The following is a 12,692-nucleotide window of genomic DNA, read 5'->3' as shown; positions in this document are numbered from 1 at the left end:
TGATTTTGTATCCCATTGACATTAAAACTCATAAAGTTAATCTTCCCAATCATTTTTAATCAAATATTCCCTTACTTATTTAGCCTTCATCTTCCAAATCCATCTCTAACATAACAAAGGTATTATAGTTAATTAGATTTATTATTCAAATAAATGTGTAGAAATTAGAAAAGTTAGAAAATAAGAAAAGAGAGAATTCCCCCCCAAAAGCGCACACTATTAACATACCCTTTTTACTTCCCTTATTCATTGGAGTTGTAGCCAATCCTACATCTGCACATATGATTCAGTGGCAGCCAACAAACATTCCCTTTGCCACCCCCCCCCCCACCCCAGAAACTTGTGCTAACTAGTCTCAACATGTATCTTGTCATTTACTTAACTATTATTATCTTGTCTTAACTCCCTATCCTTATAGTCTTAAGAAAAGTCAAATAAACATATTTATCTTTCAGCTTTACCATCAGACCAATCAGTAAACCTCTTTACCCCTTACTTCTCACTTTAGCAGACAAAGATTCAGCAAAAACTTTAGCTTCATTTGGATCTGAAAAAAATTTGTATTATCATCAAGAAATTTTGTTAGTACAGCAGGGTATCCCAAAACAAATGGTAACCCTTCTTCTGCAATAAATTTTTAACTACATTAAATTCCTTTCTCTTTTTTAACAGTTCAAAATTGATGTCTGGATATAAAAAAAATCTTGTTTCCATTGTAGATCATTGGAGTTTGTCTTGCCTTTGCTTGCTTTACTGATAATTCCAACACACTCTCTCACCTCATAGTGAAGGAAATTGACAAATATTGGACAAGCATTTTGACCTTCTTGTGGTTTTGGTCTTAAACCTCTTGCTCTTTCAATTTCAATGTCTCCTTTAAATTCTTCCACTCCCAATTTTTTTGTGGTATCCAACCTTGTAGGAGTTTCTTCATATCTTGACCTTCATCGCCTTCTCTCAACCCCACAATTTTAATGTTTCTTCTACTGAACTTTTCCAAAGTATCCATCTTCTGACTAAATTGTTCCTTCATTGCTTTTGACTCTGTGAATTTTTTACTTGATCTTTTAATTGATGTACTTCAAATTAATTTCCTTTTATTCTTTCTTCCATAACTTCCAATTTCTTATCCATTTGTTTGAAAGTACTCTGTACTTGACCAGTTACATCTCTAGTTTTTGTCACTTTATCAGATATAGCTTTAAGATTCTGTTGCAATGATTCTTCCAAAGTCCGTTGCAAATTGCCCACATTTATTTTAACCTCTGAAGCCAGTAGTAGTTTCCTTACCAACTTCTCTGTATCCTTGTTCTGAGACCAATTCAGCTTCTACCTCTATTACTCTTCACTGTTCATTCCCGCAGCTGTCACCTTCTGGATGGTTTTTTTTTAAATATGCCTCCGTTGTTTCTTCTCTGTGCAGGCGTGACTCCTCGCGCCTGCGCAGTAGATGTTCTTCTTCAGTTAGCAGCGACCATTGTCAGGGAGACCTTGGGCAAAAGTGCTCAAGGTCTCCCCAGCTCCCTGGTGTTCACTACGAAGAACCAGCTTCCGGACAGCTCCAGGTTCCTTCCTTTGAGATTGGCCTTATTTCTCTCTCTTTGTTCTTTTCTTTTTCCAGTTCCAATGCTACAGTGACAGACATATCCTTCTTTGGTGGTATTCTGTTCTTTTCTTCAGCTCTTCTGATGCCTTCTTTTACTATATTTTTAAACTTTTATATAGTTTAAAACTTTTTAAAAACTTTTTCGGGGAGAGTAGAGATTCCGTTACTAACCCCACGTCACCACGTGGCACACCTCCATCATTCCTGAATTTAATCACTCTTTCATTGACAGTGGATGTTAAGCTTGTGGTCATCTGTCTCAATATCTGCATATCTAGCTCAGCATTAGATTTTGTTGGTTGAATGTCCTGAAAAATACTTTGGGGCATTTTCTGATGTTAAAGGTGGAGTGGTTTGTGCAAAAAGTTGCTGAAAACTAAATAAATGAAGTGTTGATTATCTGAGATGAATTGGAAAATTAAATTAATATATACAATTATAGATACATTCTGAAATCATTTCAAGCAATAACTCAGTTCTCAAGTAACAGATGCCTAAAGGAATAAAATCTCTGCTTGGAAACTGATACTGCCATGGTTAATTGGAGAACTTAAGGGTAGTGTTCAAGCTACAATAGTTACAATGTTGCCATTGCAAAACTAATACTAAACTTGAGGATTGGGAATATTTTAAAATCAATCAGAATGGTCAAAAAATTGATAGATGGCAAAAATGAAATGAGGGTAAAGCAGCAAGTAATACAAATACATATTGTAAGATTTTTTTAAACAAATATTTATCATGTATATTGAAAGTGGATATATTCCTTAAAAGTAGAAATGTATAAAAGGTTTGTATTGGGGAATAAAGCAGTGATTTAACACCATTTGGGGTCTATCCCGCTGAATAGGTGCATCTTTTTCTAATTTTATTTCACATTTCCAGCAACTGCAATCTGTTTTATTTTGCAATTTTTGTTTATTGTTGCACTGTTAATAACTTAAAATCTCCATTCTGCAATAGCCCGAAGTGCTGTCCAATCTCCTCGAATGTGTGCTTGTTTATCTTGAGTGCCTATTTTTTATTCCCTTCAGTGGTGTAAATGTTTTCTATAAAGCCCACCCCCCTCTATCTATGCTGGTCTATTTTTGGTAATTTCTCTCTTCCCAATCAAAATTTATTGTCAGACATTACATACACCCCTAAGATTCTTGTTCCTGTGGGCGAGGCAGAATTACCACTTATTGGTAGTGTGATTAAATTGTGCATTTAAACACATAAATAAATGTAAACAAACTCTGCAATAGAGAGAGGAAAAAAAATCAATAAAGTGAAAAAGCAAAAGGCCCTAAATGAGTCCATGATTGAGTTGAGGAGTCTGATGGTGGAGGGGTAACAGCTGTTTCTGAACATGGTGGTATTAAATTTGTGGCACCTATGCCTCTTTCCTGATGGTAGCAGCGAGAACAGAGCGTGTGCTGGGTTGTGTGGATACTTGGTGATTGCTGCTGCTCTCCGATGGCAGCGTTACTGAAGATATTCACCATGATGGGAAAAGTTTTGCCTGTGATGTTCTGGGATGTATCCACTACCTATTGCAGGGTTTTACGCTCAGGGGTATTGGTGTCCCCATACCAGACTGTGATGCCACTCGACAGTTTTCACCACACCTCTGTAGCAAATTGGCAGGATTTCTGATGTCATACTAAACCTCCACAAGCTCCTGAGGAAGTCGACATGCTGGCGTGCTTTCTTAATGATGCCATTTGTGTGTTGGGTCCAGGAATTATCCTCCGAGTTGGTGACTCCCAAGAACTTGAATTTGCTCACCCTCTCCCCCAATGATCCCTGGATCGTACATCTCTAGTTTTCCCTTCCTGAAGTCAGTTATCAGCTGGTGAACTTTTAATTTTTTTAATTAATTTCTTTTTACAGCGGGATAGAGGCCAATTACACCCAAAATAGTCTACAATCCCAGACTTTTTGGAAGGTGGGAGGAAACCTGAGCACCCAGGAAACCCATGCAGACATAAGGAGAACATATAAACTTCTTAAAGCAGCCCCAGATTTGAACCCAGTTGCTGCTACTGTAATAGCTTTGTGCTAACCTTCTGCTGGTTCAGCTGTGACAAGTTAACAATTATGATTTACACTGGGTTAAATAAATTCTTATTTCCATACACTGGGTGAAAAACTGCATTCTGTGATTGAATATTATGGCATGCGTATGGATGGAGCAGGGCCTGCATTCATAAAACCCCTGTTACATCCTTCAGAAAAAGTTCATAGTGCTTTCAAAGCAATGGATTACTCATTAATTGCATTGTCTACCATGGATGATGGGGCATCTCTGCAACAATGGCATCAAATTTTGCCAGAAAATCTTTGTAGGACAGCATTTGCTTAGTGCTGCACCACAGCCTAAATTTTCTGTGTAAGTCACCTGTGCATGGAACATTTGAGCACTTAGATCAACTGTGATCTGGTGTTGTTTAAAATAGCAGTTGGTAGTTTCTTCTTTAATGTCAGTAATTTGTTTAAGTTGTCACAAAGCACACATCAATTCTTTCATTAACCACTGTATGCACTTTGCTTTTTTTCTGAAATATAGCAACATAGCAGATATTTTACATAGCAAAATTCTATATGGTAACACTTTAGGTAAAATCTTCGTATCAACATTAAGTAATGAAATTGGTCTAGAAGAAGCACATTCTGTTGGTTCTTTCCCTTTTTTCAAAATAAGAGAAATGCTAGCCTCATAAGATGATAAGGGAAGAATTCCTTCTTTCAATTATTATTCAAGGATAGAGTTTAGATGAGGCACAAGGCATTTAGGAAAAAAATTATAACATTCTGCAAGAAATCATCTGGACCTGGAGATTTACTCGACTGCATAGAAGAAATAGCTATAGAGATTTCATCCTGAGAAATAGGTTCTTCCAGCCTTGTACGCTTGTCCTGAGTTAGGGTGGATAAATTTATTCATTCCAAAAACTCAGCCATTGAAGTCAAATTATTTACGCAGCTAATCTTAGGAAAAAGTCTAATAAAGAAAGACTGGAATTGATTAATCAGATTAAACAAATTGATGTATTATTTGCACAAAATAAAGATCCGGAGTTATATTTTTAAAAAAAGTTGATCTTTCTACATATCATATTGAACAATAATTTTTGAGAAGTAAAAGCCACTTTTATATTCATGGTGAAAAGACTGGTAAGTTACTTGCAGGTCAATTGAAAGGTATTGCAGTTAAAAAAAAACCAAATTAATAAGATTCGAATGAAAGGTGGCACAATGACAATGGTTCATTCTAAAATTAATGAGATTTTCAAACAATTCTAGTCTTTATACTTCAGAATTTAAGAATTATTTTATATAGCAAAGTTCAAATTTCAGTTCTTATGTTGTGCACAAATGCTGGAGAAACTCAGGTCATGCAACATCCATAGGAAGTAAAAGGTAACAGATGTTTTGGGCTTGAGCCCTACATCAGGAATCTGGAAAACAGGTAGACACCTGAATTAAAACAAAAAAGGAGGAAGGGGCAGGAGCAGTGGCTAACAGGTAGGAGGGTAGAAGTGAAATAAATTGAGAAGTAATAGGAGGATAGGGCAGAGGTCTAAGTAGCTCTCTGAAGGGAGAAGGAAGGGTAGAGGGTGGGGCGCTCGATCAAATGTCACAAGAGTGGTAGGGAAAGAGAGGCCAGGGAAGGTGTTAATAGAAATTGGAGAAGTCAACATTAATGCCATTATGTTGGAGAGTGCCCTGACGGAATATTAGGTGTTGTTTCTCCAATTTGTGGTGGCCTCGATTTAGCAGTACAGGAGGCCATGGACAGAGTTGTAAGTGTGGCCATGGTGTGCGGAATTAAAATTGTTGGCCACTAGAAGGTCCTTGCTGTTGCAGCGAACAGAGCAAAGGTACTCAGTAAAAATGATCTCCAAGTTTGTGCTTAGACTCAGCGATGCAGAGTAGGCTGTAATGGGAACACCAGATGCAGTAAATAATTGCTATAGATTCACAGGTGAACTGGGAAGGACTGTTTGGGGCCCCAATCAGTGGTGAGGAAGGAGGTGACTGCAAATGTAGCACTTCTTGCGGTCACAGGGGTAGGTACTGATATGGTGATTGATGGAATGCGATGAGTGATGTGCAAGGACCTCTCAGTGGCCAACTATTTTGCAAGAGCAGCTGAGTTTCTCCAGCACTTTTGTATATGGCACTTGATCCCAGCATCTGCATATTTTCTTGTTTTATTTACAGTCAATGTTCTTTTTCTGCAGGTGGATATAAAGTATTTCAGAAGTTAAAATCTTGTTCACTAAGGTAAACTTGTACAGATTTTTGTGCACACAAAATCATTCAATATTTACAGTGTGATACAGTGTGATTCAGGTTTCTTATAGACATGGAGAAACTGTGGATGAAATAAATAAATGCATTGATTCAGATATTGCATTAAAATTATGTACTTGGATTTGTAGTGGCTTCTTAACCTACTGAAAAGGCTGGAAATATTTTAAACAAATAATTCTTTTTGAAAAGCAAAAGTCACTGAAGTTGCTGTGAATCTTAAATAAAAAGAGAATGGTGGAAATACTCAGCAGATCAGGCAGCTTCTAAATAGAAACAAACAGTTAAAAGTTTTCGCATCCACGACTATTCATCTTACCTGCTCTATTCTGATGAACGTTCATCAACCAGATTCAGCAATACAACACAGAAATAGATCCTACATCTCGATTCGTTTATGTCAACCAATTTTGGACAAACAAACTTCTGAGTGATAGAACTTTACAGTTTTATTTCCTACTAACTCCTTCCATGGGCTATTCTGAGCAACCTAGCAATGAATCAATGTCACAATGTGATACTTGGGTAATATACTATGACTGGACCTCCATCTTAACCATATTGCATGAGAACTATGTAGTTAAATTTCAGATCAATGCTCTCAACCTCATAGTACCTGTATTATTTTAGAGGTTTTACAGAACTAATCGTTCTGGAGATTCCAAATCCAAATGGCCTGATTTTACAGTAAAACTACTGGTACTCTTCATGTTAAGTTTTCTCTTATTCACCATATACTCATAATTTTCTGTTGAAATTGAAGCCTGCATTGTACCCACATTTCGCCTCTGATTTCATGTCAAAAAGTTACCTGGTCTCTATTATATTTAATGAAAAGATCCTAAATTAGAGCCAAGTAGCACCACCATATATTATAATCCAGAAACACAAGGTCACAGATCTTATTCTCACTGCTAAAATTTATTTATTATTACAGAAATAAGTTGACATGTATTTTTCTTTCAGTGAAATGGAGCAGCAATATCTCAGCTACCTTTACAGGTAAACATTGTTGACTTGACCTGAGAGTTATTGCCATATACATATAATGTGGAGATGCACAAAATATATTCTTTGCTGGAGCTGCACTGGTATATAAGACATCGTTGGCTAAAATCAGTTTCTAAATTGTATATTATTTTGTGCCATTAACTTTGGGCATTTCAAAAAGTTGAATGTTGACTTTTCTTGTCTTCCACTTTTTAAAAATTTTTTTTAAAATTTTTCACACTGTGAACCATATCATCAAAATACATACAAACATTTCCCTCTTAAATATACACAGTGGCATTTTCTCCCCTCCCCCCCCCTTAATTGTATTGTCTTCCACTCTTGAGGACATTTTTGATCATCAATAATAGGCCTCTGTGGCTTTTTTTTTACCCCAAAAGGTGTGGACAAAAGTAGTAAACTGTTTGCCATTAAAATGAGAAAGTACTTGAAGCATTCAAGCAGCATCTATGGAATGAGAAACCAATTATTACTATAATCTGGTGCACCACCAAAACCAAGAACAAGGCTCTCTTCTCTGAAAATATGTACTTTCCCCAATACAGATCATTGCCTTACAGTGACAAGAATGATGACAACTTTCCCTTTGTCAGAGTCAGTTTCTGGCCAGAACCTTGACTTGATTTTATCATAATTTTGGTTCTTTAAGCATAATGCAAGAGCCCAGTTTACAGGAGCCATTGTGACTTGGCCCTCTTGTACCCTATGCACAGCGCAAGTTTAGAATCTTGTATACACTAATCCATCATTGGCGTATAACATGGAAGCCATCTGCTATTTTTGGAAAAAATTCAATTAAAAAATTAAATGATTATTTCTAATGCAATGCTTTATGAAATTTATTAATTTCTATCATTGGATGAAATAGAACAAAAAGGGCCTTATTTTTCATATGTTATCACCATATGCTTCTTGCCTTCACTGTGTCAGTGTGTCGTGTAAGGCCCATTCTGAAATTGTTAGTGATTCTCTTTTGCCCTTAATGTAAACCGAGATGGATGAAAAGCCATTGACGAACAGTCTCTCTTCCTCTGAAGATTCTATTCAGCATATTAGGTATCTGTAGCATCTTCTGTTTTTATATAAATTCTAGCATCTGTTTTTTTAAAATCTATTTCTAAAAGCCTGTTTCCACCAAATCTTAATCATGTTCATTCTGAATAGGTTTTCTTGTTAACATGTGTTTCAAGTACTTGACTGCTGTTGTTTCCAGGAGATTTTACAGGATGCAGGAAATCAGCTGTAAACAGCAGGCCCTAACTATTCAATGTATATCATTCACATTCTAAAGACAGGATTTGGCCAATGGTTTGACATTTTTTTTTAGCTGTCATTTCATTTCCTGCTTTTAAGTTTAAAATAAAATTAAAGTATAGGACTACAAACTACAACTAGCAACCTCTTAATTAAACTCAGTTAGATCATCCTTTCAGTTATTTATACGTTCCTTCTATTATGTAAGATGGTCTTTACTCAAAATTTATCCTCAGTCCACTCTTGCTGAGGTGCCCCACTGTCACAGATTGCTAACTTGAAAATATCCCATTATCCTGGCTTTTGTGAGCCAAATATGTATCCATGTCGATTTATTACCTAGAGCAACAGGCTGACTCTTCAACTCAGTGAGATCTTGTCACTTTCAAAGTTCTTATGGCATTGAGTTTATTGTACATTGTTTATTGTCCTGGATAGTATTGCTAAGGATGACCTGACAAGACAACCATGGTGACCAGACAATGAGTCTGTCACTATAACACAGAAGATGAAGAAGCCTGCAGTTGTAATTGTGATTATTTGGGCCTAATAAATAAAGACACTTAGATGGTGTGTTGTCTTTAAGGTGCCAGGGTACAATTGGATGTCTTCAATTGGGTCCAAAACATTTTGAGGAGAGAGGGTGAATGGCCAGAAGGCTTGGTAAATGTTGGTACCAATGACATAGGAAAGGTAGTTTGGATGTCCTGAAGAGGGAATACAAGGAATTAAGGAGGAAGCTGAGAAGCAGGTCTTCCAAGATGGTCATCTCAGGATTACTTCCTGTTCCATGTGCTAGTGAGGGCAAAAATAGCAAGATCAGGCAGAAAAATGTGTGGCTGAGAAACTGATGCAGAGGACAGGACTTTAGATTCTTGGATCACTGGGATCTCTTTTGGGGAAGGTATGACCTCTACAAAAATATGGAATATACCTGAACCCAATGGCTGTTAAGGAAGATTTAAACTAATTTTGCAGGGGGTTTGGAACCAGTGTCAGAGCTGATGGAGGGAGAAATAGAAATAAACCAAGGATAGTGTGCAGCAAGGATGACAAGCAGGTGATGGGGCAAAAATGCAACTGGAGGGACTATAGAGGTACAGTGCATTCAATAATTGGTCTAAAGGTATTATACTTGTATGCATGCAGCATTAGGACAAGGTGGATGGTCTTGGAGTTCAATTACAGATTGGAGGGTACGATGTTGTGGCCATTACTGAATCCTAGCTAAAGAATGGGTGTCATTGGGAGCTTAATGTCCAAGTATACATGGTGCATCAGAAGGATTGTCAGGTAGGCAAAGGGGGTGGCATGGCTCTGCTGGTAAGCAATAATATCAAATCATTGGAAAGAAGAAACCTAGGATCAGAAGAGGTAGAATCCTTATGGGTTGAGTTAAGGAATGGTAAAGATAAAAGGACCCTAATGGCAGTTATATACAGGCCCCTATACAGGCCCCCAAACATCAGCCAGGATGTGGACTACAAAATACAATAGGAAATAAAAAAGACACGTCAGAAGGACAATGTTACAATAATCATGGGGGATTTTAGCATGAAAGTAAATTGGGAAAGTCAGGTTAATATGGGACCCTAGGAGGGAGAGTTTGTGGAATACCTACGGGATGGCTTTTTGGAGTAGCTTGTTGATGAGCCCACCAGGGGGTTAGCTGTTTTGGATCGGGTGCTGTCAAATGAAGCAGAGGTGATTAGAAAACTTTAAGTAAAGGGACCCATAGGAGGCAATGATAACAATATAATTGAATTCACTGTGAAATTTAAAAAGGAAAGGCTAAAGTCCGATGTGGTGATATTTCAGTGGAGTAAAGAAAATTACAGTTGCATGAGAGAGGATCTAGTCAAAGTCGATTGGAAAAGCCCAGTAATGGGGAAGACAGCAGATCAGCAATGGCTGGCGATTCTGCAAAAACAAAAAGAGGAAAGTGCAGGGCAGGTGCACACCACAAGGAAAGAAAATTATGCATGGAAAAATGAGACAATTATGGCTGATGAAGGAAGTTAAAGCAGAAGTATAAAAGGAAACAATAATTAGTGGGAAGATAGAGGACTGGGAAACTTTTAAAAACTTAGAGAAGGCAACTAAAAAGATGATTAGGAAGGAAAAGAGAAATTATGAAAAGTGGTTAGCAAATAAAATCAAAGCATACTAAAAGCATTTTTAAGTATATAAAGAGTAAAAGAGAAACAAGAATAGACATAGGACCGTTAAAAATGATGCTGGAGAGTTGTAATGGGAGACCAGGAGATGGCAGAGGAACTGAATGAATATTTTGGATCAGTCTTTACAGTAGAATACATTAGTAGCTTACTGGACTCTGGGAAGTGAAGTGAGTGCTGTCTAGATTATGAGAGAGAAGGCACATGGGAAGCCAAATGGTCTAAGGGTAGTTAAGTCAAGGGTGCATTCCATCCTGACTGGATGGAATGCTCCCTCGAGTTCTGAAAGATTGCTGCAGATAGTGTGGAGGCATTGGTAATGACCTTCCAGGAATCTGGATTCTGACATGGTTCCAGAGGACTGGAGAGTGCAAATGTCACTGTTGTTTAAGAAGGGAGGGAGGCAGCAGAAAGGAAACTATAGACTTGTAGTTCCTAGAGAAGCATCACAAGAGAGGTCCAAGTCACCATAATTTTCTTAAAGAAAAATCACCCCTGACAAACATGCTACAATTTTTTGAAGAGATAACAGACTGGAAAAGCAGTGGATGCTGTGTGCTTGAACTTTCAAAAGGCTTTTGACAAGGTTTCACATATGAGGCTGCTTAACAAGATAAGAGCTCATGGAATTACAGGAAGGATACTAGCATGGATAAAGCATTGGTTAATAGGCAGGAAACAGAATGGGAATAATGGGATCCTGTTTGGGTCGGTGGTCTGTTACGAGTGGTGTTCTTCAGGGGTCAATGGTGGGGTGGGGAGGCTTTTTTTTACATTGTATATAAATGATTTGGATAATGGAATGGATAGCTTTGTGGCTATATTTGCAGATGACACCAAAATAGGTGATGGAGTCGATGGTGCTCAGGATATGGAAAGGCTGCAAAGAGACTTAGGAGAATAGGCAAAGAGATGGTAGATGAAATACAATGTTGGGGAGTGCACAGTCATACACTTTGATACAAGAAATAGTCAGGCAGACTATTGTTTAGATGGAGGGAACATTCAAAATTTGGAGCTACAAAGTCCTCATGTAGGATATTCAAAAGGTTAACCTCAGGTTGAGTCATCAGTGAAAAAAGCGATTGCAATGTTGGCATTCAGTTCTAGAGAAATAGAAGAGCACGGATGTAATGTTGGAACTCTATAGGGTACTGGTGAGACCTCACTTGGAGACTGTACAGTTTTGGCACCTTGTTAGAGAAAGGATATGCTAGCATTGGAGAGGCTTCAGAGAAGATTTACTAAAATGATACCAGGAATGAAAGGGTTAGCAAATGAGGAACATTTGTTGGCTTTTGGGCTGTACTCGTTGGAGTACAGAAGGATGATGGGGGAAACTCATTTGAATGCTGAAATGTCCAGACAGAGTAGATGTGACAAAGTTGTTTCCCATGGTAGGAATGTCTAGGAAAAGAGACCACAATTTTGGGATAAAAGGGCATCAATTTAAAACAGAAATACAGGGAAATTTCTTTAGACAGTGTTGTGAATCTGTGGAACTTATTGCCACAGGTGGAAGTGGAAGCAAGGTCGTTGGGTGCATTTAAGGCAGAGATTACAGGTATTTGATTAGTTAGGGCATCAAGGGTTACGGGAAGAAGGCCGAGAAGGGGGGCTTATTGATAAGTATCATCTCATGATTGAATAGCAGAGCAGACCCGATGGGCCTACTTCTGCTCTTGTATCTTGTGCATATGTCCCACAATTCTTACGCTGCAGCCAAATGAGTACTTACATAAAATTGGTGATAGTAAAATAATTGAATTAGATTAAAATATACTATAAATACATAAGATAACTAGGATTACTGTGAACATATTTATAAAAAAAAAGTAACTTGCAATTGTGTAGTCTATGATTAGAGTACCAAGGTGAGGTTCAAGTCTGATAGCTGTTGGAAATAAATTGTTCCTGAACCTAGAGGTACTGGTTTTCAGACCTTTGTACCTTCTGCCTGAAGGTCGCAGTGAGAGGAGGTTGTGACCAGGGTAATTGGGTCTTTTATGATGTTGGCTGCCTTCTTGAGGTATCACCTCATGTGGTCATTTGCAATGGATGGGAGACCACAGCCTGTGATGGACCTGGCTATGTTTGTTACCTTCTACATTATTGGGCAGTCAATTTCCCAAACCAGACTGTACACTTTCCAGTGCTTCTGTAGAAATTTAATAAAGTATCCAACAACATGCCAAATCTCAGACTCCTATGGAAGTAGACGCTTCACTTAACAAATTCCTATATTCAGTTTCACTTTCTTGTTGCTTATCTCCTGATGAACAACATTAGATGCTAGGGAAAAAAGCTCCTTTATATCTGCTTTTACACAAAATCTAACAATAGGG

The 12,692-nt window shown here is 37.7% G+C and overlaps 1 protein-coding gene across 3 annotated transcripts in view; it reads left to right on the top strand.

Moving 5' to 3' along the window:
- LOC138755571 (UDP-N-acetylglucosamine transporter TMEM241 homolog) overlaps positions 1 to 12,692 on the top strand; it is a 198,088-nt gene that overhangs the window by 61,130 nt on the left and 124,266 nt on the right. For all 3 annotated transcript variants that reach the window (XR_011352398.1, XM_069921795.1, XM_069921793.1), the window contains exons 9-10: positions 5,836 to 5,878; positions 6,872 to 6,907. Coding sequence is in view for 2 of the 3 variants with exons in the window: in XM_069921795.1 (XP_069777896.1) it covers positions 5,836 to 5,878; positions 6,872 to 6,907 (79 nt within the window). In the remaining variant the exon portion in view is untranslated. The remainder of the gene's footprint in view (positions 1 to 5,835; positions 5,879 to 6,871; positions 6,908 to 12,692) is intronic.

The sequence above is a fragment of the Narcine bancroftii genome, chromosome 2, assembly GCF_036971445.1.
Source record: "Narcine bancroftii isolate sNarBan1 chromosome 2, sNarBan1.hap1, whole genome shotgun sequence".
In the NCBI taxonomy this organism is placed as follows: domain Eukaryota; kingdom Metazoa; phylum Chordata; class Chondrichthyes; order Torpediniformes; family Narcinidae; genus Narcine; species Narcine bancroftii.
Note: the sequence above shows the minus strand (reverse complement) of the source record. Positions and strands in the feature narration are given on the sequence as shown.